Raw genomic sequence first — 27,023 nt, forward strand, 5'->3', positions numbered from 1 at the left:
TTATACAAATATATCACCTCCTTGGTTAAAGTTAACCCCTGCGTATTTTGTTCTTTTCTGTTGGTCATGTAAATGGAATTATTTTTGTAATTTAAAAATAATTGTTCATTGTATATAGAGATGCAGCTGTGTTCTGCCTGTTGACTTTGTATCATGTTACTTTTCTGAATTCATTTGTTCTAACTGTTTTTTATGGAATCTTTAGGATTTTCTACATATGACATGGGAACAGAAATAGTTAAGCTTCTTTCCAATTTGGATGCCGTTTGTTTCCTTTTCTTGTCTAATTGCTCTGCTTAGAACTTCCAGTGCTGTGTTGAATAGAAATAACTAAAGTGAGCATCAGTGCCTTTTTCCTGATCTTAGAGGAAACACTTTCTGTCTTTTAGCACTGGTGGGATTTTAGCCCCTAATGCAAAACAACAAGGGCATATGAGCGAGGAAGTTCATTGTGACATGGTTCTAAATAGCAAAAGAATGGAAAACAAAATGAAAGTTGACCAATAGCAAAGTGGATGAATAGAATATATTTACGCGTATCATGGAATATTAGGTAGTGTTTAAAAGAATGAATTGTTTTTTTGGATTTTTTTGGGTCTCTTGTCTTTTTAGGGCTGCACCCACGGCATATGTAGGTTCCCAGGCGGGGGGTCAAATCAGAACTACAGAGCTACAGCTGCCGGCCACAGCCACAGCAATGCAGGATCCGAGCTGCATCTGCGACCTACACCACAGCTCATGGCAGCACCAGATCCTTAACCTGCTGAGCAAGGCCAGGGATTGAACCTGCATCTTCATGGATGCTAGTTGGATTCCTTAGCCACTGGCCCACAATTCATCCGAAAGAATGAATTGGAGCTGGTCTTGGAGGGATTTGCACAAAATAGTGAGAAAAGCAGTGTACAGAGACATATGGGTAATATTAATCAATTAGGAAAAAGCCTGCCTTCATGTGTTTTTGTGTACATCTGTTCATATTTGTATGAATCATGTATTTAATTTTATGTGCTGGAGAAAATCAAGAAAGTATATATATTTGATTATTAACATGAAGTGTTATTGATGTAGAGCATAAGGAAAGGAGGGAAAAAGACTACATATGTAGGGAGTTCCCGTCGTGGCGCAGTGGTTAACGAATCCGACTAGGAACCATGAGGTTGCGGGTTCGGTCCCTGCCCTCGCTCAGTGGGTTGACGATCCGGCGTTGCCGTGAGCTGTGGTGTAGGTTGCAGACGCGGCTCGGATCCCACGTTGCTGTGGCTCTGGCGTAGGCCGGTGGCTACAGCTCCGATTCAACCCCTAGCCTGGGAACCTCCATATGCCGCGGGAGCGGCCCAAGAAATAGCAACAACAACAACAACAACAACAAAAGACAAAAAAAAAAAAAAAGACTACATATGTAAAACCCCCAGAATGGAGTTCCCATCGTGGCTCAGTGGTTAATGAATCCGACTAGGAACTATGAGGTTGCGGATTCGACCCCTGGCCTTGCTAAGTGGGTTAAGGATCCGGTGTTGCTGTGACCTGTGGTGTAGGTTGCAGATGCGGCTTGGATCTGGTGTTGCTGTGGTTCTGGTGTAGACCAGCGGCGACAGCTCTGATTAGACCCCTAGCCTGGGAACCTCCATATACTGCGGGAGCGGCCCTAAAAAGACAAAAGACCAAAAAAAAAAAACCCCAGAAACCCAGAATGAATAGAATGATTGCTTTTCAGATTTATATAAACTGTGTGTTTGTGTATGTATATTCGTATATAGTCATTTGTGGCTTTTTTTTTTTTTCCTTTCCTTTTTGGCCTTTGGAAGTTCTCAGGCTAGGAGTTGAATCGGAACTACGGCAGCTGGCCCATGCCACAGCCATAGCAACATGGGATCCGAGCTGTGTCTGCGACCTACACCACAGAGTGTGGCAACACGGGATCCTTGACCCACTGAGTGAGGCCAGAATTCTAACCCTCAACCTCGTAGTTACTAGTTGGGTTCATTTCCAATGTGCCACAAGAGGAACTCCTTGTATATGGCGTTTTTTAAAGAGGAAAAAAAACCTCTGTCACTTGGGCCTTGAAACTCTAGGGATCTGTCAAGGGCTTTGTAGCACCCAAGCTTGATGTCATCAGAGACGCTTGCCTTTATGTATATCTGCTTACTTGTCCTATTTGCCCTGTTGACTGAAAAATCGAACGCTTTTTCTCTCTGTTTTTATGACACAAAAACTTTAAGGAGGAGTTCCCGTCGTGGCGCAGTGGTTAATGAATCCGACTAGGAACCATGAGGTTGCGGGTTCGTTCCCTGCCCTTGCTCAGTGGGTTAACAATCCGGCGTTGCCATGAGCTGTGGTGTAGGTCGCAGACGCGGCTCGGATCCCGCGTTGCTGTGGCTCTGGCGTAGGCCGGTGGCTACAGCTCCGATTGGACCCCTAGCCTGGGAACTTCCATATGCCGCGGGAGCGGCCCAATAAATAGCAAAAAGACAAAAAAAAAAAAAAAAAACTTTAAGGAAAAGACCCGAAAGTGCCTCAGAGAAATGATGACTCTCTAGGTCACACATCTAGTACTGGTGGAACCAATGTGTGAATTGAGTCCTGTCCATCCTGCACTTGCCACTGTACCCCACGTGGTCTGATTTTGATCTGAAAGGTGGGCTGCCTTGGGGAGAAATGGAAGGGAATGGTATATAGCAAAGATTTGGAAGAGAAAAGTTTATTTCAGTTGTTTCTCAACAGATGTATTAGGAATCAGAAATCTTCTACCCCCACCCCAAATCTGGGACTGAGAAGCCAAGCCGGCTGTAGCTTCTGTTATCCCTTGAGCATTATTTTCCAGGGCTAGAAGTAGCCAGGTAGGTTTTTATGCACTTCCAGTCTTCCTTGGCCATCATATGCTTGTTTGTATCATGGATAAGCTGTGTGCAGTCATTGGATATGTTGTCTGGCACATTTGTTTAGTAAACTACTGTCCAGGACATCAGGACCTTACAACTCTGTGGATGACTGTGTTTCTCATTCTGTAGTTACTCAGAGGGTTGTCTGGTCTTGCCAATACAGGGAAATGGTCTGTGTTGAGGTGGAAAGTACTGGGTGTTGTTGGATGAGTTAGACCTTTCTTGCTGGTAGGAAAATGAGGAATATGGTAGAAGGCACAGGTATGATGTCATACTTGAATGACAATATGAAATTAGTTTTACTCTGATTTATTCAGTGACATTCGTATTGCGGTCTGGTTTTTTATTTCATTTTATTTATTTAAAAATTTTTTTTATTTTCTGTCGTTTTGCCATTTCTAGGGCCACTTCTGCGGCATATACAGATTCCCAGGCTAGGGGTCGAATCAGAGTTGTAGCCACCGGCCTACGCCAGAACCACAACAACGCGGGATCCCAGCCTTGTCTGCGACCCTACACCACAGCTCACGGCAACGCCGGATCCTTAACCCACTGAGCAAGCCACAATGGGAACTCCAAGAGATACTTGTTTCTAGGTTGAAGAATTTTACTTGGGGAGTTCCCTTCGTGGCTCAGTGGTTAACAAATCCCACTAGGATCCATGAGGACGCGGGTTCCACCCCTGGCCTCCATCAGTGGGTTAAGGATCCAGTGTTGCCGTGAGCTGTGGTGTAGGTCACAGACTTGGCTTGGATCCTGAGTTGCTGTGGTGTAGGCCAGCAGCTGTAGCTGTGATTCGATCCCTACTCTGGGGACTTCCATATGCCACTGGTGTGGCCATAAAAAGCAAAAAAAAAAAAAAGAATTTTACGTGGAAACAAGATTAGGATGATGATAAATAATTGTTTGGTTAAAGAGCTTTATGAAAGAAAATGTTACAGTGATGTGATTGATATTTATATATGTCACCTTGTGGTAAGAATTTTATAGAATATATTCAAGTATAAAAGGAAAAGAAAGTTTATGTCTAAACCTATTTCTCTGTGGAGAGCTGATGGCAGGCTTATTAACCTGATTTTTGAGTAAATATTTACATAGAATCAAACTGTTATCTCTTTAAAACTATACAAAATTCAGGAAGCTAATTGAATCCAAGAAAAGATGAAAAGAGAGAAGGGCAATTCAAAAAAGAACTCCAGGATTTCCTGCTGTGGCACCCGTGGGTTGAGGATCTGACTGCAGAGGCTTGGGTTGCTGCAGAAGCATGGGTTTGATCCCCTGCCTGGTACAGTAAGTTAAAGGCTCTGGAGTTGCTGCAGCTGCAATGCATGAGTCATAGCTGCAGCTTGGATCCAGTCCATGACCCAGGAATTTCCATGTACCAAGGGTATAGCTATTTAAAAAAAAAAAAAAGAGAGAAGTTCCTGTTGTGGTGCAGTGGGTTAAGAACCTGACGCAATCTCTGTGAGGATGTGGATTCAGTCTCTGGCCTTGCTGAGTGGGTTAAGGATCTGGTGTTGCTGCAAGCTGTGGTGTAGACCCGAAGCTGCAGCTCTAATTTGATCCCTAGCCTGGGAACCTCCTTATGCTGCAGGTGTGGGTGTTAGAAAAAAAAAAAAAAAGGACTCCAAAACAGAATATACTTTTCTTGGAAGAATTCCGTGTAAAATGTAAGAGTTTGGTCTCTCCCGGTCACGGTTTAACTTTGATGTTCATGTGAACCTTGATGAGGGGAGTCTGTTCAGTGTGGATCCCTTGTCCTCCCTGAGATACTTTGATCCAGTAGGAGACTTGTCGTTTTGCATTTTTTATAAACACCTCATGTGAGATGATTCAGGTCCATAGATGACAAATTCAGATATATTTCTCTTAGAACATTGCTTAAATTAATGTCTTTGTGTTCTTATGAGCATTCTAAGAAGAATGATGAGTTTTATGATGGTCTTAGTCTATAACCCAGATTTTTAGAGAGACAAAGGTGTCTTGATAAAGTCACAGAACTTGTTAATCACTGCAGTTCTTGTGCTAAAACCCAACTTTCTCAGTAACACTTCTTTTTGGTTATGAAATACCTATATCATTTAATAATTTTTGTTTTCATAAAAGTAACATTTTCCTATTTCAGAAATGTGGAATGAACTATCAATAATAGAAGCCTGCTGTCTTGCCACTTTAATAGGCAAAATGGAACTACTTTTTACAAGTTTGTGTTCCCTCATGCATAGCGAGGGCCAGACAGTACTGAAACATCAGAATTTGGAGCAGAGAAAGGTGTGTTGCAGGGTCATTAAAGGAGATAGGTGGCATTTGTCCCCCAAAGCCAGGTGAGGGAGGGATGTGGTTGGTTGTTGGCAAACTTCTTGGTATAAGAATACTTTGTTCTTGCACCTGTCCTTGGAGGTCAGGCCACTGGATGTTCGTGGAAACCTCTAACAAAACAAATGTTATTCTCTGTTCTGCAGCTTTTTATCTCTATATGAATGAAAAATGTTAAACCATCAAGGTCAGAACCTTGACAATGGCTCTGCTGTATGTTTCAGGCTATAGGCATCATTCTTTTAGTGATTAACTTGTAGCAGAAAGCAAAAGCAATAGAAAACAAAGGTGAAAGTAAAAGATCTAATATGGAGTCAGGTTCCATGTTTGCTCACAGACAGGTTGTTGCTGGTTATACAGTGGTGCATCCTCAGCCAGAATCTGAGGCTCCAGATGAGCTGCAAAAAAGCTACTCAGGGTGTCAGGCTGGTAAGAAGTACCTAAAAATAGCTACCACTGTTGTGTCGTCATCATAAGATCTCCATAGGAGAAGTTATGTAAAATGAGAAAGTGTCTTTAAGCCTGCCTAGAACTGAAAGAGTTTATCTAGAAAGAGATGTTTTCCTTTTACGTAAAATCAAAGGGTTGGTTAAAAACTTCCAGTAAGAGGGCATTTGAATTTACTGTATTAATCATGTCAGACAGAAGCATTACTTGCCGAGGAAGATGCTGCAGACCATAATCAGTAGCTCCTTAAAAAGAATATTCAACAGAAACCCACAAAGTATCTTTACTTAAGAACATGTCATGATTTCTTGTTGAAAAAGTGAGTTGATTTTTAATTTCTCAAATAGGTCAAATTTTCTTTTTCTCTTGCTACTTTAATGTTCTTAAATGCTTTTGAATTCTATATATTAATTTGGGTTTGTTAGATTATTCTTAAACCTAATATTAAGTTATATATTGAATGTCATGTATGAACATTTTAAATTGGTTCCAGTCACATAGCCATATTTCTTTTTTCCTTCTTCTTCTTTTCCCCCATTTTTGGGCACCCTGTAGCATGTGACGATCCTGGACCAGGGATAAGTTCTGAGCCACAGTTGCGACCTACACAACAGCTGCAGCAACACCAGATGCTGTAACCCACTGTGCCAGGCTAGAGATTGCACCTCTGTCCTGGTGCTATAGAGATGCCACCAATCCCATTCTGCCACAGTGGTAACTCCAGTAACCACGTTTCAAGTGTTAAATAGTGGCTGCTGTATAAGACAGTGCAAATAAAGAACAAATACAGAGCCATCATTAGAGAAAATTTTATTTTTGAGAACTGTCTGGACAATTTGAAATTTTTAGGGTTTTAATTTTGGGGAATGGATTTATACTCAAATTATTTCCTGGGGAAAATGCAAATAGGCATTCAAAGCTAGGAGATGAATCTGATATGCAAAACATCTATGTTTTGGTTGAAACTTGCTTTTAACATCAAATCAACCATAATCACTCATGCATTTGTATTATCAGGTCAAAGAAAGTGAGAAATGTAGTTATATGTCTGACTCTAAAAAGCTTGTTAGACTTGACTTCTTATGGCAAATACAGTTATCCCCCCCGCTTATCTAGAGGGGTGGGGGTATATCTTCCAAGACCCCCTGGTGGGTGCCTGAAATCGCACATGGTTCCGAACCCTGTACACACTGTTTTTTTCCTTGGCATACCTACCTGTGATAAAGTTTAAATAAAATTGAAAGTAGGAGATTAACAACAACAATAATAAAACAGAACAATTATCACAGTATACTGTAATAAAAGCTAAGTGAGTGGGTCCGTCTTCCTCAGAGTATCTTATTGTACAACTTTAGTGCCCTTTCCATCTTAAATCAGTAGTTAGTTGCCTTTGCAGTTGCAGTGTGAAGTGGGATAGGAAAAGCAGCATGAATTTGTTTCCTGCATCCCAGTTTCATTGATTGAAGATTTGTTCTTACCATACAATTAGCATGGTAAGCAAACTCAGCATACGATTTTTTTTCTCTCAGTAAAGACTTTCACTTTTTCAATTAAAAGGACCACTGTGGCTTCTCCTTAGCAAATCTGATTTGCCAGCTCACTCCTTTTGTATGTTGGGGACAGTATTAAGTAAAATAAGGGTCATTTAAACATAAGGACTGTGATAACCACAGTTGATCTGATAACCAAGGCTACTGAGTGGCTAATGGTTGGGGACTCATTGGACAAAGAGATGATTCATGTCCTGAGCAGGGCGGCATGAGATTTTATCACTACTCAGAATGGGGCAGAGTTTAAAACTTGTGAGTTGTTCATTTCTGTAATTTTTCATTTAATGTTTTCAGGCCTTTGATGATGGAAGAACTGCAGATGAGGGCAGACGACTAACTATGTTTTGTTTTGTTTTACTTTGTTTTTGCCTTCTTAGGGCTGCACCCGTGGCATATGGAGGTTCCCAGGCTAGGGGTAGAATTTGGGCTGTAGCTGCTAGCCACAGCAACACCAGATCTGAGTCTGGTCTGCTACCTATAGCACAGCTCAGGGCAATGCCAGATCCTTAACCCACTGAGCAAGGCCAGGGATTGAACCTACGTCCTCATGGATGCCAGTCAGATTCATTTCCACTGAGCCACAATGGGAGCTCCAGATGGCTGTGATTAAACACTTAGGTGTGCTAGTATGAGAAATCAAGTTAAATTAGTTATATAACAAGTCCATGTAATATCCAACTTGGTTGTAATTCTTAACGTTATTAAGTCAGGTTTTTGTAAGTGTATTTAGTATGATTTATTGTGCATTGGAGGAAGTAGTATAAGGTAAGGTAACTTTTGTTGTCATAAGGTAGTCAGCTCTCCCTTTACTAGCTGTATGACCTTTGGTTTTCCCTGATGAATTTCCATTTTTCGCATCGGTCAAATGTGGTTACTTAAGATTACCCATCTCCTAGTATTGCTGAGGGTTAGATGACAGAGTATTAGCTTGTACATAGGTTTTCAGTGAGAGAGAGCTCCCATTGTTAACACTGTTTATCCTTCGATCTACTCTTGATGTTCTGCCTCCGTCCATTGCTGTCTTCCTCTCTCCAGCAGGAGGCAGCTTTTCTTCTCTAGGGCTGTTGACTCCTAAGACTCAGTTTTTTGCCGTTCATTTTGAGCACTTCCTTCCTCTGTCCTGGCTTCCAAGATGCCCTGCTCCTGATACCACCATCAGCCCTCCTTTTCAGGTTTCTCTTCTTTCACCCACCATTTAAATGTTAACATTCATCCTCTTTTCTGCTCAAAACAGTAGCAGAAGGCCATGGCCTCAGTATAACTTCCATCTCCTGTGTTCTACGCTCCTTACTGATATGTTCACCTCCTGTTCCACAGACATGGCAGGCTGAACATGATCAATAGTGACCCAAGCCACTGCAGTGACAATGATGGATCCTTAACCTGCTGTGCCACAAGACAACTCTGTAGTTTAGATTCTTTGTAGGAAAAGAATGGTGTGAAATTTTTATTTAAAAATCAATTTATTTTTATTTTATTTTTTTTATTTTTTTGCTATTTCTTGGGCCGCTCCCACGGCATATTGAGGTTCCCAGGCTAGGGGTCGAATCGGAGCTGTAGCCGCCAGCCTACGCCAGAGCCACAGCAGTGCGGGATCCGAGCCGCATCTGCAACCTACACCACAGCTCACAGCAACACCAGATCCTTAACCCACTGAGCAAGGGCAGGGACCGAACCCGCAACCTCATGGTTCCTAGTTGGATTCGTTAACCACTGCGCCACGACAGGAACTCCTAAAAATTAATTTTAAACTAAGTATTATTCAATGTAATACTGAAAGTCCTAGCCATAGCAATTAGACAAGAAAAAAAGAAATAAAGGTGTCTGGAGTTCCCATTGTGGCTCAGCAACAATGAACCCAGATAGTAGCCATGAAGATGAGGGTTTGATCCTTGGCCTTGTTCAGTGGGTTAAAGGATCTGGCATTGATTGCCTTGAGCTGTGGTGTAGGTCGCAAGCACAGCTCAGATCCTGCAATGATGTCTCTGTGGTATGGGCTGGTGGCTACAGCTCCTGTTCGACCCCTGTCCTAGCCTGGGAACTTCTATACGCCCTAGGTTTGGCCCTAGAAGACCAAAAAAGAAAAAGGAAAGAAATAAAGGCATCCAAGTTGGAAAATAAGTAAAATTATCTCTGCATGCAGATGATGTGATATTATATGTAGTAAACCCTGAAGACTACCAAAAGACTGTTGGAACTAATGAACAAATTCAGTAAAATTTCAAGATACAAAATCAGTATACAAAAGTCAGTTGTATTTCTGTATACTAACAGTGAACTAATTAGAGAAGTTAAAAGTTTCATTTGTACAGCATCAAAAAGAAGACAATGCATAGGAATAAATATAACCAAGAAAGTGAAAGATGTATACACTGAAAACTACTAAGACATTGATGAAAGAAATTGAAGAAGAAAAGTAAATGAAAAAATACTACCTGCTCATGAATTGGAAGAATAAATATTTGTAAAATGTTTATACTACCCAAAGCAATATATAGGTTCAGTGCAATCCCTGTCAGAATTCCAATGGTATTTTTCACAGAAAAAAAATCAATTTAAAATTGTACATGGAACCACAAAAGACCTACAGCAATTCTAAATTGTTTCTAAATTTTAAACAATTCTAAATTTAGAAACAATTCTAAAATTTGCATGGAATCACAAAAGACCTACAGAAATTGCCAAAGCAGTCTTGAGAAAGAAGAAAAACTAGAGGCGTCACACTGACTTCAGACTATCCTACAAAGCTACAATAATCAAAACAGTGTGTTATTATAGACATAAAAACTGACACACAGAACAATGGAGCAGAATAGAGAGCCCAGAAATAAAGTCACATATATGGTCACTTAATTTATGACAAGGGAGCCAAGAAAATACAATGGTAATGGTAAAGCACAGTCGTTTCAGTAAATGGTGTTGGCATACCGGGACAGCCACATAATGGAACCATCTTACAGCATACACAGAAATCAAGTTGAAATGGATTGGAGGACGTTCCCATTGTGGTTCAGCAGTAACATACCCGACTAGTATCCATGAGGACTAGAGTTTGATCCTTAAGCCTTGCCCAGTGGGTTAAGGATCTGGTGTTGCCATGAGCTAAGGTATAGGTCGCAGACGTGACTCAGATCCCAAGCTGCTGTGGCTGTGGTGTGAGCCAGCAGATACAGCTCTGATTTGACCCCTAGCCTGGGAACTTTGCATATAGCACTGGTGTGGCCCTAAAAAGACCAAGGGGGGAAAAAAGGAGGAAATTGAAGACTTGACTGTAGACTTGAAATTCCCGGAAGAAAACAAGGGATATGCTTTTTGACATCAGTCATGCAAATGCTGTTTTGTTTCATTTTTCATTGCTGGGTGGTGTGGCAAGTTCCTGGGCTAGGGGTGGAACCTGAGCCACAGCAGCAACCACACTGGATCCTTAACCTGCTGCACCACAAGAGAACTCTACAAATAATTTTTGGATTTGACACCAAGAGCAGATACAACAAAAGCAAAAGTAAGTGGGACCACATCAAACTAAAAATCCTCTGTTCAGCAAAGGAAACCCATCAAGAGACTGAAAAGGCAACCTATGGAATGGGAGAAAGTATCTGCAAACCACCTGTCCACCAAGCGGTTGATAGCCAAGATATGTAAGGAACTCATACAACTCAATAGCAAAACCCCAGATACTCAATTGAAAAAACAGGCAAAGGATCTGAATAGGTATTTTTCTGAAGACATACAAATGATCATTTTCATGGTACATGAAAAGGTTCTCAGCATCAGTAGTCATCAGGGCAATGCAAATCAAAATACAATTAGGTGTCGTCTCACACATGTCAGAATGATGCTTACCAAAAAGACAGTTGATTACAAGTGTTGGTGAAGATGTGAAGATTAGAGAACCTGTGTGCACTGGTGGTAGGAATGTAAACTGCTATACTGTGTAGAAAAGTGTGGAGGTTCCTCAAGAAACTAAAACTAGAACTGCCATACAATCCTGCAGTTCCACTGAGTGTCGTTGGATGGATGGATAAAGATGTGGTGTGGGTATACATTCAATTGACTATTACTCAGCTTTGAGAAAGATGGAAATCCTGCCATTTGCAGCAACGTGGTTGAAGCTGGAGGGCATTAGCTTGATGAGATTAGCCAGACATAATAGGACAAATGCTATGATTTCACTTAAAAGTGGAATCTTTAATATTTTTTTTTTCCTCCATTTTAGGGCCACACATGCAGCATTTGGAAGTTCCTGGGCCAGGGGTCAAATTGGAGCTGCACCTGCTGGCCTATGCTGCAATTTGCAGCAATACTGGATCCTTGACCCACTGAGCAACGCCAGGGATCGAGCCCTCATCGTCATGGAGACTACATTGGGTTCTTAACCCACTGAGCTGCAATGGTAACTCCTAAATGGGGAATCTTTAAAAAAAAAAAAAAAAAAAGAATTCTAACTCTTAGAAGTGGAGAGTAGTAGAAAGTGGTTGCTGAAGAGTGGGGGAAATGGGGAGAGATTTGTAAAAGGGTAAACTTTCAGTTAGAAGATGAATAAGACCTGAGGATGGTAACTAGAGTTGATAACATTGTTGTATAGTTGAGATTTGCTAGAGGGGATGACTTAATATGGGTTGAGAGAGAGGTTTATTGAGTTAATGGCCGGAATCCTTTCAGGGTGAACATGTTTGTCAAACTATCACATAGTACACTTTATTTTTTTGTACACTTTAAATATCTTACATTTTTGTCAATTATGTATATACCTCTAAAGCTGGAAAAAAATTAGCTTAAATAGGAAAAAATGATACATTAGCCTTAACTTTCTTAGCACTGAAACAGCGTAAAAGCCTGTGCAATGCAAAGATCTCCTCATAGGTGTCTTTCTCAGAATACTTTGTGCATATCTCACTATCCTATGTGCATACATTTCCCTCTTCCTAGTACTTTATTCTGTTTGATTTTCCCAGCCTCTAATCCAGTTTTATATACTTTAAAAAATGCTATAATTTTTCATCAAAATTTTGCCCATGCAAAAGCCTAAGAGTCTTCTTGGCTGCCTCCTCCTCCTTTGCCTTCTACACCTTCCCACCCAGCAGCAGTTCTCTCAGTTTTACTGTTAGCACATGTCCAGACTCTCTCCACTTCTGTTTGTCCTTTGCCCTGCTGCTGCTCTAGTCCAGCTACCATCATCCCTATCTGGATTATTGCTGTTCCCTTCTATTGTCGATCTCCTCTAATCCCTGTACCACCAGCAGCTAGAGTAGTAAACATATTCAGACCCTGTTGTTTTCCTGCCTAAAAGCTTTCCTGCACTGTTAGAGAAGATCAGTCCTTGTCTCAGTTTATAGGGCCCACTCCATCCCATACTGTGCTTAACCGGGTTTCCTCAACCAGCCTGCCTTGCAGGACCCCCTTAGTTCCAGAGCTTTTCCACGGTGGTTTCATTTACCTGGAAAGCTCTCTAATATGTTCTGTATATCTGGCTGCTTCGCATCCTTTAGGTCTCAGATTAAATGTCATCTTGGCCATATTTCCTGTTCCAGTTATCCTCATGTTCCCCAGATTATTTCCACTAAACTCCTGGCAATGTAGCAGTGAGTAGAGTGCCTTCCTTCCCGTATGTAATAGCAGGGCATTCCGGGCCTGTGTTTTGAGTGGTTCAAGAAGGAGAGATGGTACGAATGCCTGGAAAGGACGGAGGGCTTTGGACTGAGGAGGCCAAGTTCAGCTCTGGTGTGTAGGCAATTAGCAGTGAGCCCAGGGGGGTGGAGGGATAGTGGCAGGGGTTGAACCCAAGCCACTGCAGTGACAGTACCGACTGTGATGGCAGTCTTCTAAACGGATCCTCAAGATCTCAGGCCTAAGAGAGTGAGGATGAGGAAGACTGAGTGATGAGGTCAGGCAGTGAGCATTGCTTAGGGGTTTGATCTGTTCTGCTGTTGGATTGGATGTGGGGTTGGGAGAGAGGAGTTGAGCTTGAGATTAAAGCTTTTGTCCTGAGCATCTGAAAGAATGGAGGTAAAGTACCCTTTCCTAAGATGGGGAGGAACGCTTGCGGGGCAGTGCTGTCTGTATTCAGATCCCAGACACATTAAGCTTGAGACTTGATCACTCTCTCCTGTATATAGGGAGTTCTCAAAGCCATGAGAAAGGGATGGGATCACTGGGGGGTGGGGTGGAGGGTGAGATAGAAGGGAAGAGATCATTCATCATGTCTTGTAAATTTTTAAAAATGTAATTGTAATGATCTGTGTTCCCCACCAGCAGTAAGTGTTATTAAAGCAGGGGAGTCTTTCCACATACCATATCAGTCCCTGAGTATGAACTAGTGTAGATACACAGGTGTCCACTGAATGAATAAACAGACATCTTCCGTCCTCCTCGGTACCGTGCTTTGAAGTTCATTGTAGGCTTGTGCCTTGATTTTTGCCCCTATTTTTTAAAATTTATTTTATTTTATTTATTTTTTGTTTTTTTTGCCTTTTCTAGGGCTGCTCCTGCGGCATATGGAGGTTCCCAGGCCAGGGGTCTAATCGGAGCTCTAGCCATCAGCCTACACCAGAGCCACAGCAGCTTGGGATCCGAGCCACGTCTGCGACCTACACCACAGCTCACGGCCACGCCAGATCCTTAACCCATTGAATAAGGCCAGGGATCAAACCTGCAACCTCATGGTTCCTAGTCGGATTTGTTAACCACTGAGCCACACCGGGAACGCCTTGATTTTCCCCTATTGATGCATCTTTTCATGCCAGCCATAAAAACCACTCGGGAGCATATTTAGAGAAGCACTATGTACATTTGAAAATTTAATAAATGTTACCAATTTATCTTTTTTTTTTTTTTTGGTCTTTTTGCTATTTCTTGGGCCGCTCTTGGGGCATATGGAGGTTCCCAGGCTAGGGGTCGAATCGGAGTTGTAGTTGTCAGCCTACACCAGAGCCACAGCAACGTGGGATCCGAGCCGCATCTGCGACCTACACCACAGCTCACAGCAATGCCAGATCGTTAACCCACTGAGCAAGGCCAGGGATCAAACCCGCAATCTCATGGTTACTAGTCAGATTTGTTAACCACTGCGCCACGACGGGAACTCTGTTACCAACTTATTTTTAAGAGAGTTTGTACCATTTATGAGTCCTTAAAATTTAGCCAATGCTATATTTATCAACATTGTCTTTTTGTTTTGTTTTTTTATTACTCAAATGAATTTATCACATCTGTAGTTGTATAATGATCATAACAATCCAATTTCACAGCATTTCCATCCCACAACCCAAGCACATCCCCCCACCCCCCAAATTCTCTCCTCCGGAGACCTTAAGTTTTTCAAAGTCTGTGAGTCAACATCTGTTCTGCAAAGAAGTTCAGTCTGTCCTTTTTTCAGATTCCACATGTCAGTGAAAGCATTTGATGTTGGTGTCTCATTGTATGGCTGACTTCACTCAGCATGATAATTTCTAGGTCCATCCATGTTGCTAAAAATGTTGGTGTTTCATTCATTTTAATGGCTGAGTAATATTCCATTGTGTATATGTACCACATCTTCTTGATCCTTTGTTGTTGTTTTTTAGGGCCACACCTGTGGCATATAGAAGTTCCCAGGCTAGGGGTCCAGTCAGAGCTACAGCTTCCAGCCTGTATCCAGCCACAGCAGTGCCAGATCTGAGTTGTGTCTGCAACCTGTACCACAGCTCAGATCCACTGAGCAAGGCCAGGGATCGAACCCACAACTTCATGGTTCCTAGTCGGATTCGTTTTCTGCTGTGCCGTGATAGGAACTCCCTGTTCTTACTATTTATTTAGGTAGGTTAGAATTTCAGTGATATCCTTAGCTTCTATTTTAGCTTGAGGAGTAAGAATGCTGACCATGTAGTTCTTTTAGTGTATTTGTTAGGAGGAGGCTATTTCTATCAATTACTGCAAGTGGAGTATTGAAATCCTTAATTTATAAGCAACCTGTAAAGATTGGCCTTATTTTTTTTTCCCCAGAGAGGCCGTCTGAGTAGAGCTTACCCGTTACCTGACCAGAGAGACAAACATTTTGATATTCCTCCTGTATTTGAGAGTCAAACTTAGTGGATTTTAATAACTTCAACTTAGTGTGAAATAGCCAGCCTCCTGAATGTCCCAGTGTCTTAGTCTCTTCCTGCTCTGAATCAGGCTGACCCAGGTGGCCTGTGGAACCCAGTTGAAGGGACAGTGTATACCCTCTGAGGCTAGGACAGTATGGTCTGGTCCTTGGTCCCTCAGGTCATGTGTCAAATGGTACAAGATTCTCCAGAAGCATCTTAGCCTTGCAGCTCCTAGAGCAGAGTGTGCTTTTGTAAGTTGTCTGTGTGAAGGGGCCCTTGAGTGGCAGCTAGTATATGCTGGGCAGATGTTTCTCAGGCACAAATAAGTGAAACGGAAAACAAATTTCTCCCAGGCAAAAAGGCCTCCACCACTAGGACCCCTTTATGGTCTCCATGTAGCGCCAGGCATGTCAGGGGTCTCCTCTCCGCACAGTGGCCTGCCTGTGGGGTGGTGTCTGTGGAGCCCATCTTATGCCCTGCCAGGCTGCCCCTTAGATGCTCCTCTGTAAGCTTTGTCCCCACCTCTCCGCTCTGCTGCTTTCTGTTCTAAATCAGACTGCTCTACCCCAGTAAACCACAAGTTATGCCTTAGCAATACAGTTTTTTATTGGACTCACTTATTCTTTTGAAGTTTCATCAGTATGGATCCTAAGTATTTATTGTGAATTTTTTTTTTTTTTTTTGGCCATGCCTGCAGCATACAAACTTGTGCTGGATCCTTAATCTGCTGTGTCACTGAGGAGTTTCTCATGTTTTCTTTTATTTTTATTTATGTATTTATATGTGTATTGCCTGAGCCTGCTACATGTGAAAGTTCCTGGGTCAGGGATCAAACTTGCACCACAGCAGTGACCCAAGCCAAAGCCACTACAGTGACGTCAGATCCTAAACCTGCTGTGCCACAGGAAAGTCCTGTTTTACTCTTTTATATATTTCACTTAGTTTTATGCTTTTATAATCCAGTAGTTGATTTTGTTATTCAGGTTGTTCCAGCTTTGCCATTTGGAACTCTTTCAGTTGACTATGGGGTGGCTTGGTTTCGGTTTTTTGAGTGCTTTCTTGTTTTCCAACACTAAAAGATACTCCGTTTCCTGCCCCATCTGATTCCTTTTATTGAAGAATGATATTAAACACTGAGAGTTGGGTGCTAGGACTAATTGTGAGCTTGTCCTGAGGTCTCCTGGCCATTCGCTTGTTCCATGGTCTGTTTCAGCCTGCTCCCTTGCATATCCGTAAACCCCCTGCAGCTGCTATGCCCTCATTACCCAGGTGACTGTCCAGCTCAGGGCCATGTCCAATTGTCTTGGGCTCTTAAGCCATATCCCCTCGGGAAAGTGCCTCTGGACAGGGACTGTTTTTGCCTTGTAATCTCGCAGGTTCCACTCATTTCCAAAGTTACTTAGGTCCGTGGTTGTTCATTATAGAACCCACCCTCTTCCTCCTCTGATGTCATATCTGGGAGACCCCTTCATCCATGACACCTGGGAGAGTTGATGCTGAGAAGGTAGCTGGAGGAAAAGGCAGTAGGGGAGAGGGTAGTTTCTGGACCCATCTTGAAGGGGAGAGTCAGCAGGATTGGTGACTGGGTTAGGAGTGAAGATGAATGGGCTGCCAGAGTGGAAGCAGACCAGAGGTTCAGGTTCCTGAAGCTGGCTTTGTTCTGCCTACTGGATATTCCGTGGTGAGGCCCCCAAGTCCCAGGCCGATTTGGGGATTTCGAGGAAAGGTATGGCGTATAAATGGGGTGGGGGTGAAGGGCCCTCCATCACGAGCATTGGAGGAGGCAGAGGGAAGCCAAGGAGGAAGATGGAGAAGGAACACCATGGGCAAGGAAGGGATTGAAGCCTAGAGAAGGACAGAGGAAATAGTGATTTAAATGCTTCTTGCAGCCCAGCAGAATGAGGGCAGAGGGAGCATTAGATTTGACTTGGTTTCGTATTTGTTTGCAAAGCCAATATTGGCCTATCTTCTTTTAGCTTCTACCTGTGTTACTCCTCCTCCCTACAAGTTGTTTGAGTCAAAACCTGTCATCAAGCCCAAAGCCTCCTGCCTTGTTATTAAGGACCTCACTAGTTTTTTTCTTGTTAAACATTTTAACTTTTTCCTGCTGTGAAGTTTACATTTCTCACTATAAATGTAGGTAAAAACTGATTGGAAAATATTGGCTTATCTGTGATACTAATAAACTTGACCAAAAATAGTCCAGTTTTATGTGGAAGATGATGGGGGGGAAGCAAAGAGGAGAGACCCTGGAGGGAAGGCCAGGTGAACTGTGGGTGGGGGCTGGGGAATAGTGACCCTGAACTGCTTGAAAGTTGAATGAGGGATAAATGAACCCCATTAGGCCACATTTTAGAAGAAATGGATAGGGTCATGGTCAAATACTGTTCTCCATACCTTTCCTTTTTCAGACTTCAGTGGTCTCTTCATTTTTGGTAAAGTGGAAAGAGCCTGAGTTATGAATTCTGACTTGGTTCCTTTTTAAAGTAGTGTTAATGCATAATTTGTGATATATGCTTAAATTTAGGCAATACCCCATTTTCCCAATGGGATGATTCAGTAAAACTTTTGGGGAATATTGATTTATTCTAATATATTTAAACTTTTAATGACGGATAAACAGTCACATTTCTGTTTGGAAATTTTACTTTAGGGGTTTTATAATAAATATTTGAATTTTTAAATTTAGAAGTAATTACTTCCCACCTTCCATCCATCCTTATTTCTGGAAATAATTTCTTCATCATCACTAGAACCACTTTTGAAGATGTCCATACAGTTTTCTGAACTATATTAGCCACTTATATCTCTTTGCATCTGCTTTTCATGCTTTTTTCTGAAAATATTTTTCCCGGAGTTCCCGTCGTGGCGCAGTGGTTAACGAATCCAACTAAGAACCATGAGGTTGCGGGTTCGGTCCCTGCCCTTGCTCAGTGGGTTAAAGATCCGGCGTTGCCGTGAGCTGTGGTGTAGGTTGCAGACGCGGCTCGGATCCCGCGTTGCTGTGGCTCTGGCGTAAGCTGGTGGCTACAGCTCCGAATGGACCCCTAGCCTGGGAACCTCCATATGCCGCGGGAGCGGCCCAAAGAAATAGCAAAAAGACAAAAAAAGAAAAAAAAAGAAAAAAAAAATTTTCCCAATCCCTGGTCATTTAATAGTAAGATAGTTTGGCTTCCCAGTTGCTCCATGGGTGTAAATTCATGGTCATTGCAACATAAGCAGTTACATGTTTCTTTTGTTTTTTTAGGGCCATACCTACAGCGTATGGGAGCTCCCAGGCTAGGGGTTGAATCAGAGCTGCAGCTGCTGGCCTACACCACAGCCTCAGCAACACCAGATCTGAGCTTTGTCTTTGACCTACAGCTTACACCACTGCAGCTTACACCACTGCTCGCAGCAACGCTGATCCTTAACCTACTTATCAACCCTCGTCCTCATGGATACTAGTAATTGTTATCCCACAGGTAGAGGAATTAAGGAATCATTGTCAAGTGTTTTTTGCCTCCTTGTAAAATGGAGGCAATCAAATGACCTTTGTAGCCATCCAACACTGGCATTGACTGAGGTTGTCTCAAGCTATTGTCTCTTCCTTGATTTCTTATCCAAAAATTAAAAGAAAAAAATTTTAAAGTTAAATGTCTTGTAATAGAATAAATTTGGTCGCTGTTAACACTCTGTTTTGTGAGAGAATTTTGCTGAAAAATCTTTGCCTCAGCCCAGCCAAATCATGCCTGTTGTTTGCCAGGTGTGCTGCGCAGGTGTTCCCTCTCTGAAGGCGCTGCTGGATCTGCATCTTGCTGTGCTGGGAATGCGTTCAGCTGACCAGCCCTGGTCCTCAGCTCTGTAGAGTCAGAAACCTGACAGCATCCGTGGCCCCAAATCTCATTTGGATTGGAACCTACCATTCAACACACTAGACCTTCCTAACACCTAGCCCTCTTAGCAGGGAGCTGAGAATCAGACATGGGTAATTTCTCTTGGTCTGATGAAATTTCTTGCCCCAGGTCAGGGAGGGACTGGGTAAACACCACCAATTCCTTACGTGAGGTCTTCTTTAGATGGCATGTGGCTTGGTTAGAAGATTCTTTTTCTTTTCCCCAGTGAGAATTCAGTACTGTTTTCTCTGTTATAATCACATCCTGGTTTTCCCTGCCTTCCCAGATTTCCTCTCAAGATTTGATTGCAGGCATTTCTGAAAAATTACACGTTCATCCTTTAGACTGGTTCCCTGTGGCTGCCAGTTGTTCCCAGTCTTTGGTTCTCTCTCTGCATGTCTGGCGCTTCCTCTGTGGAGGCACCTGGCAGTTGGGCCTTTGGCACAGGTTTTCCCTACATGTCTCTCCTTTGAGGTGACCAGAAATGGGGATCGCTGCTCCTTTTGCCTGCGTGCCCCCGCCCACCGCGGTGCTCCCGAAAGTGTAGTTCTTATGGCTTGTTTGCCCCCCAGCGCTAGACAGCCTGCCTTCATGTCCTCAGATGCTGGGGTGCCTTTCCTGCATGCCCCACCATCTCGTGACCACACCTTCAGTCAGAAGGACCCCTCCTGAGGTTAGGTGTTCAGTTAGGTGCAATCACAGATAGACACAAGACTTAGGACAGTGCAAGGTTATTTCTCAAGGTTTTATACATTGTTGTCTGTCTTCGTCCCCCTGCCCCTGCCACCCACTGGCTTCCATTCAGCCTTTTTGTTTATTAAAGATTCCGTGATCTTTTGTTGTGGGGGTGGGGGTGGTGCAGGGTATAAAGCCTGTTACCTAAAATTTCCTGTCCTTCCTCTCCATATATAGTTGGTTGCAAAGTCTTATTGATTCTGCTTCTCAAACTCCCCTTCACCCCATCCTTTCCTTTCGCCATTGTCTCCTTGGAGCTTGTCACCCTGGTCTCTCCCACATGTGTCCTGTACCCACACCAGCTGTGGCCATTCTTCTCTCCTGTGTTCAGTGACTCAACCTAAAGCAGTTCCCACCCAGTCCGGTGGTGAGCAGGGGAGGGCATTGCATGACTTTAGGTGTCTAGAGCTACAATATGAAGTAGCTTCCAGATGAATTCTCATGAAACTTCATGTTTAATTTTTAAAATTTGTGCAAATGTTTTAAGTTAAGAATATCTTTTCAGGGAGTTCCCATTCTGGCACAGTGGAAACAAATCTGATGAGTATCCATGAGGATGCAGGTTCAATCCCTGGCCTTGCTCAGTGGGTCAGCCATCTAGCGTTGCCATGAACTTGGGGTGTAGGTTGAAGATGAGGCTTGGATCCCACACTGCTGTGGCTGTGGTGTAGACCGGCATCTGCAGCTCTGATTGACCCCTAGCCTGGGACTTTCCATGGATTGCCTTGGGTGAGGCCCTAAAAAAAACAAAAATAAAAAACCTTTGCAAACAACAGCAAGCAACAACAAAAGCAAAAAAATCAAGTAAAACTGGCTCCCCTAAGAAGCCACGCCATTCCACTGGCTTCCCATGTTTGGTCGTGGTTCCGCAGTCCAAGGAGTCAATAGCCCGAGGTCTGGACCCCAAGCTTCTTGGAGGCGCAGGACCCTGCTGGCCCAGCACAAACCTCTGGACCTGGAGAAACTTCCAACCAGCTTCAGTGCTCAGGATAGTTTATGGATCATGGGCATTTTCCTATGGGGGAAGAGCTTTGAAACTTCTGAGCCTTTTTAAATTTCTGGATCCAGTTTTGGTGGTTTATACGTTTTAAGAAAATCATATTCTTCTAGATATGCATATTTACTGGTATGGTGAGCATTTTCTAGTTTACCCAACATTCTAGGGTACTGTCATATTCAAGGGGAGCTGTTTGGTTTCTTTTCTGTTATTCCCCGGCATTGTGGCTGGCTAGTGACGTGGATCTCTAGCAAAGTCACAGTACAGACCTGCTGGCTTGGGGGCTTCTGGGGTGAACTGCTGACTCCAGGACCCCAGGAGTATTGGAAGAGTAGTTTCAGGGTGCTCACCCTTACCCCCACACCAACTGACTTATACTTGAAGGGTTGAATTGGCATGGGCAGCGTTTGGGATTAAATTAATTCCCACCAATTAGAAAGCATCAGCTGCAAAGTCAGAGGTGCTTTCTGGAGGGCTGAGCCCACTGTCTAGGCATCTCCTGGAGAGCAGCTAAGAATGCCCTTCGGGAGGGCCTGCTTTGCACCTCCTCGGTGTGAGTGCACTTCTGCCCACACAGAAGCTCCATCTTCCACCGCTACCCCTACACATTGCACTTGGCCCATGTGAAGATGAGAAAGATTTGCGAACTTGCAAAACCAAACCCACGTTGTTGACTGTTTCCTTAGGCCCTTTTTCCTTCTTAGCTGAGCTCCAAGGGATCATCGTGCCTGCACATCTGCGGTCTTGATCCTCCCTTGGAAGTTGAAGAAAAGAAAGTTGTTCTCTCTCTACCGCTTTCTTTAGCAAAGATGAAAGAAGTCTTGTGCAGGTTTCAGGAGTGAATCAAATACTGAAAGTCCCTGCTGTGATGTTTTAGGGAAGGTGCTAAGTAGCAGCCATGCGTGGAAGGAGTAAGTGGTGTTCTCCGTGCCGCACCTGTTGCCTGTCTCTTCTAGAAGCTCCCTGTTTTTAGTGGAGAGTTTCCACGACTTAGACTAAGGGCCCTCTCTCTCTCCCCTCTTTGCTCCGGGCTTCTTTACCCAGCAGCCGCTGCTGGTTCCCAGTGGCCAGGGACGTGTGACGATCTGGAACAGACTTGTCCCTAATGAGGTGTGACGCCAGCTGCAAGGAACGCGGATCCTACTTTCCCTCCAGCTCCTCTGAGGAGTGGGGAGTGGTAGGGCCGGTGTGCCTTCTGATTTGCCCCCACCCCACCCCACCCCCCAGCATCTTGGCAAAGTTCAGAGTTCTGTGCTCACAGCTCAGTGCCCTCAGTGAAAGGAAGTGCAATGGGGAGGAGAGTCGGGGAGAAGAGGTGGGGGTGGGCTATGAAGGATATTTGTTCCTTGTTGCTTTAGCCTAGATAAGCCTTAAGCTCTGGGTTGAAGGCATAAGTAAGTGGTAAAACTTTTGAATAACCTGGGTTTGGAGTTAGGTTTATTGGCTCATGCACACAGTAGGCTACGTACCTTATTAAAAGAATTTGAATTTCTCTTGTTCAGAAACCTGAATTTTGCAAAGACCACTTTTTATCTCTTCAGTCTGCTTTTTTCCTACACACTATCACTTAAGGAGGATGAGATAATTATAGTATTCACATGTTACAGAGCATTTGTTGTGTGCCAGGCTGGTCTGGCTTTTATAAGCATTGCCTCATTTAATCATCACAACAGCCCCCACATAGGGATACTTTTAATGTTTTGTTTTGTTTGGGTTTTTTTTGTTTTTGGGGGGCTTTTTTTTGGCCGCGCCTGTGACATGTGGAAGTTCCTGGGATAGGGATCAAACTGGTGCCACAGCAGTGACAGTGCTAGATCCTTAACCCACTGTGCCACAAAAGAGCTTCAGATAGTTTGTGACAAACTTTTGTTTTCTAAATTGTGGTAAATGACACATAACATAAAATTTACCATTGTAACCATTTCAGGTGCACGATTGGGCAGTGTCAACTATGTTCAGGTTGTTGGGAAGCAGCTGCGAATCTGAAACTCGGCACCCATTAAAGTGAAAAAATGTTAACTGAGAAGCAGGTCCTTTTGTCAGTGGGATTAACCTTGCTCTCCTGCTTCCCTGCTGTCTCTGTAGCAGTCAGTCCGAATCCTGCCCCCGCCTCTGAGCCCTGGGCCTGCAGGCACTGCTCCGCCTTCCCACTCCGCCCCTCCTGAGCCCCAGTCCCCCCGGGCTTGCTTCTGATTTATGAAGCATAATATTGCAGAAATACATGTGAAAAGCAGTTTTATATTTTGAGACCTCTCTTCTCACTGAGTTCCTGTGTTCCGTGGGTGAAATGGCAGGCAGGGATGGGTCATGTTCAGGAATGACACAGATTCCTCTCAGTACTTGGACCATTTGGGAGACGTGCCAGCCTACCCATCTCTCCTTTGGAAGAGTTGACCCGGTGTCCCTGGTCTTGTCTGCAACCACCTTCCCCGGTCACTAGATCATGGTTGTGCCAAAAAAGCAAACCTGTGTTCACTGGGAGAAGTTTTTACCAGCCCCTTTTACCAGTCCTTTTTTACCAGTCCCTTGGATAGAACACAATCAGTTCAGGTTTTTTCAAATTCAGATAAGGGTGTTCGCCTTCAGTTTCTGCTTCAGTTTCTTAATGTTAAGAAAACGATGGTTGAATCTCCAATGAAGCCTGGGCTCTGAGGCCAGCAGAAAATACTGTGCAAGACTTTTTTAAAAATGATTTTTATTTTCTCCATTGTAGTTGGTTTAAGACTTTTCTTTCCCCTTTTAAAATTCAGATTCACATATTTTGTTCATCATAACTCTTGGTTTCTGAAACATTTTCATCTCTGGTTTGTGACTGTTTTGCTTTATTCATTGGTTGATAAGTAATATCATCATCTGTAAAAATAGCCTCCAAACAAAATGAGAACAGTAGCAGACCAGTGCTTCTCTCACATCTAATCTTCTGCCTCCTAGCTCCCATGGGAATATTTTAGAAATCCGGATAGAGTTCAACGTTACTGTAGATTTATTGAAGATACTACAGATTTGCTATACAAGTAATCAGTAAACTATCTGGCATGAATTTTGTTTATTTTACCTTTTTTGTCTTTTTAGGGCCCCACCTGCTGCATATGGAGGCTTCCAGACTAGGGGTCTAATTGAAGTTACAGGTGCTGGCCTACGCCAGAGTCACAGCAACGCCAGATCCGAGCCGCATCTGTGACTTAGACCACAGCTCACAGCAATGCCAGATCATTAACCCACTGAGCAAGGTCAGGGATCGAACCCTCCTCAGGGTTCTTAGTTGGATTCGTTTCCGCTGCGCCACGATGGGAACTCCCTTGGGCATGAATTTTAAGATGAACATTTCTTACACTTTGAAAGACTATACATAGTTCTGCCAACTGCCACAGGTTAACAAAGAGTTAGTAATTTCAAACTTAAATTCATAATTTACATGTAAATGTAGTTTAAGGGTGTTTTGTGTTCTGCCCCATGTCACTCTGAACCTACTAGTAGTCTTTGTTTTTATTTCGTCTTTGAAGGCCTTACTTCACTCCGTCTGTAATTCTGCTTGTCAACTGGTTGGGAACAGTAATAAAAAAGTAATGACAGTTGATATTTTTTGGAGAACACTTTAACCAGAAATGTCATGAAATTCCACATTCTTAGTGGTTTCTAATTATATTTATTGCTGGAAATAACATTCTCTGTAAGGAGTTAAGTGGCCCACTCTTCCCACAGTGACAGCCAGTCTTGTGTGTGGAGTAGATTATTTAGTGGTTTACCTGCTTATCTGGAGTGCATTTAGTTCTTCCATACATTTCAGCAGGTTTCAGAGCTAGAGACAGGGATGTAAATTCCACATTTGTTGATAACCACATCTCATGTGCATGATTTTAATATCGTCATACCTAGTGCTAGTGGTTTTAGATAAATGAGGGGCTTTGGCTGTTCTTGAGATTGTCATTTGGGTATGTTTGAGGTTACAATGTAAGGATTTAATTCAGAGTCGTTATGTCATGTTTCCATCCACCAAGATTCCTCTCTTGTCCACAGCAGCCGAATCAGCCTCCCTGTGGCTCTGCTCAGCTCCCTTGGGCAGGACAGTGACGCTGCCCTGCTCTTTCCCCAGTGTTGCAGTTTCTATCCTAGGTACCAGCTTCCCACAGCCAGGAGCAGGTCTCTTAGTCCCTCAGCACCTTCTCTTACATGCTGGTGTTTGCCTGTCTGTCCTGTCTTCCTCTCCTAACTGAGCCCAGCTCCACAGGGCTTAGGAAGTACTGTATTGTTTCGCATGGGCTGGGTGCCCAGAAAGTGTTTGTTGAATGAATGAATTCTGACTAAATGTAGCTCAAATCCTCGTTATCTTTGGTGGGTAGAATGCAGAAAAGAGCTCTGCCCCAAAGATTTAATAAGCTAATGGAAGAATAAGAACCACTGTGATGGAGGTGCTAAATAACTGTGACAAAGTTTGTACTCGGGGCAAGCAGACTGTTTCCGGCTGGGTCTTATCTTTGAATCTGGAGTCCACTCACCTGGGCTGCCAGGCACTATATAGGTGCCATCCTCAGGGTCTTGGTGTTTTGCTTCTGTCACTTTGTCTGCTTAGCAGTTTTTTGTCACGTGAGTGTATGTTTATGAACTTAGCAACTTTAAACAATAAAATAATAGATGGAGCAATTAAAATAGCTTACAGAAGAACTTCACTTTTGTGGTGGTGGGAGCAGATACCCTCTTTGGTGTATACTGCCCTGCACTTGGTGTTAGGGTCAGAAACTGCATCTTCGGTACATCTCATGCTTTCAGAACCACTCACAAGACTCAAATTTTTGGTTCTGAGCTGGTCACACCTCGAACCTGGTGGACACTTGGGAATGGCTCACAGCAGTGGGTCCAGGACAGGTTCCATGATCTCAGGAAGCACTGGTTCATGATGGGAGGTTGAAAAGAGAAATAGTCTCCTAAAATTCCCTGTTGTCGCTTCGTGACCCTGGAGCTTCTCAGTGAACCTTTGTTCACTCACAGTGCAAAGACAAGCTCAGCCTTTGGTGTTCTCTCCCTCAAGCCAAGAGCGGCAGAGAGGCCTCCCCTCTTCCCTGGTGGCCATGGCACCGGCCCCTCCGTCCCCGTGTGGTGCATGCACCCTGTTTTCAGGCCACTCTTCAGAGCTGCCGCAGGTGGTTTGCCTGTTAAAACTGTCTAGTTAATCGCACCTTTCCTCCTCTTGCCATTAAAATAGAAGGCAGAACGGCATATTTATGTAAGTTAAGCTCTTCTGTGACTGTGCTAGCTCAGATTTACACAAAGAGAGGAGCCTGGCAAGGAGCCATGGGGGTAAACCCGGGGAACCAGGAAGCTGTACCAAACCCACAGGCAGTGCAGAAACAGTAGGAGCTGCAGGTTTGAAGAATCTCAATTCTCTCCATTCTCCTTCTCAGGAGTTAGAAGCAGCTCTTCACAGAGATGATGTGGAGTTTATCAGTGACCTGATCGCCTGCCTGCTTCAGGGCTGCTATCAGCGAAGAGACATTACGTGAGTAACCTGATCTTACCCCTCCCTGCAGAGCGGCTCTTGGAGCAGTCAAGGTGATGTCTGGTGGCTCCTGGAACAGACCAGAGCTGTTATTGGCCAAGACATTCCTTCATTTAAATTTCTGCAAGTAGAGAAGTTCCCGTTGTGGCTCAGTGGTTAACGAATCCGACTAGGAACCATGAGGTTTCCGGTTTGATCCCTGGCCTTGCTCAATGGGTTAAGGATCCAGCATTGCTGTTAGCTGTGACGTAGGTTGCAGATGTGGCTCAGGTTCTGAGTTGCTGTGGCTGTGGTGTAGGCTGGCAGCTGGAGCTCTAGTCCAACCCCTGGCCTGGGAACTTCTGTATGCCTCAGTTTTGGCCCTAAAAAGGCAAAAAAAGAGAGAGAAATGCCCATTTAAGGAGTTCCTGCTGTGGCACAACAGGATCAGTGGCATCTCTGGAGCTCTGGGACTCAGGTTCAATCCCCAGCCTGGCACGGTGGGTTAAGGATCTGGTATAGGCACTGTGGCATAGGTTGCAGCTGCAGCTTATATCTGTTTCCTCTCCCAGGAACTCTATATGCTGCTGGGTGACCAAAAAAAAAAAGAAAGAAAGAAAAAGAAAGAAATGCCCATTTAGGATTAAAAACCTGTATACATTTCAGGCTGCTTATGCCAGGGGGGTCG

At 43.6% G+C, this 27,023-nt stretch overlaps 1 protein-coding gene across 4 annotated transcripts in view; it reads left to right on the top strand.

Moving 5' to 3' along the window:
- The window catches only part of LOC125131390 (cat eye syndrome critical region protein 2), a 121,543-nt gene that overhangs the window by 51,818 nt on the left and 42,702 nt on the right, over nucleotides 1-27,023 (top strand). For 3 of the 4 annotated variants that reach the window (XM_047787923.1, XM_047787924.1, XM_047787925.1), the window contains exon 2: nucleotides 26,262-26,356. In XM_047787923.1, the coding sequence (XP_047643879.1) occupies nucleotides 26,262-26,356 (95 nt within the window). Of the gene's footprint in view, nucleotides 1-26,259; nucleotides 26,357-27,023 lie in introns of those variants that run through there. The other variant, XM_047787926.1, reaches the window with a different exon arrangement.

Source organism: Phacochoerus africanus, chromosome 7 (genome assembly GCF_016906955.1).
Source record: "Phacochoerus africanus isolate WHEZ1 chromosome 7, ROS_Pafr_v1, whole genome shotgun sequence".
Lineage (NCBI taxonomy): Eukaryota > Metazoa > Chordata > Mammalia > Artiodactyla > Suidae > Phacochoerus > Phacochoerus africanus.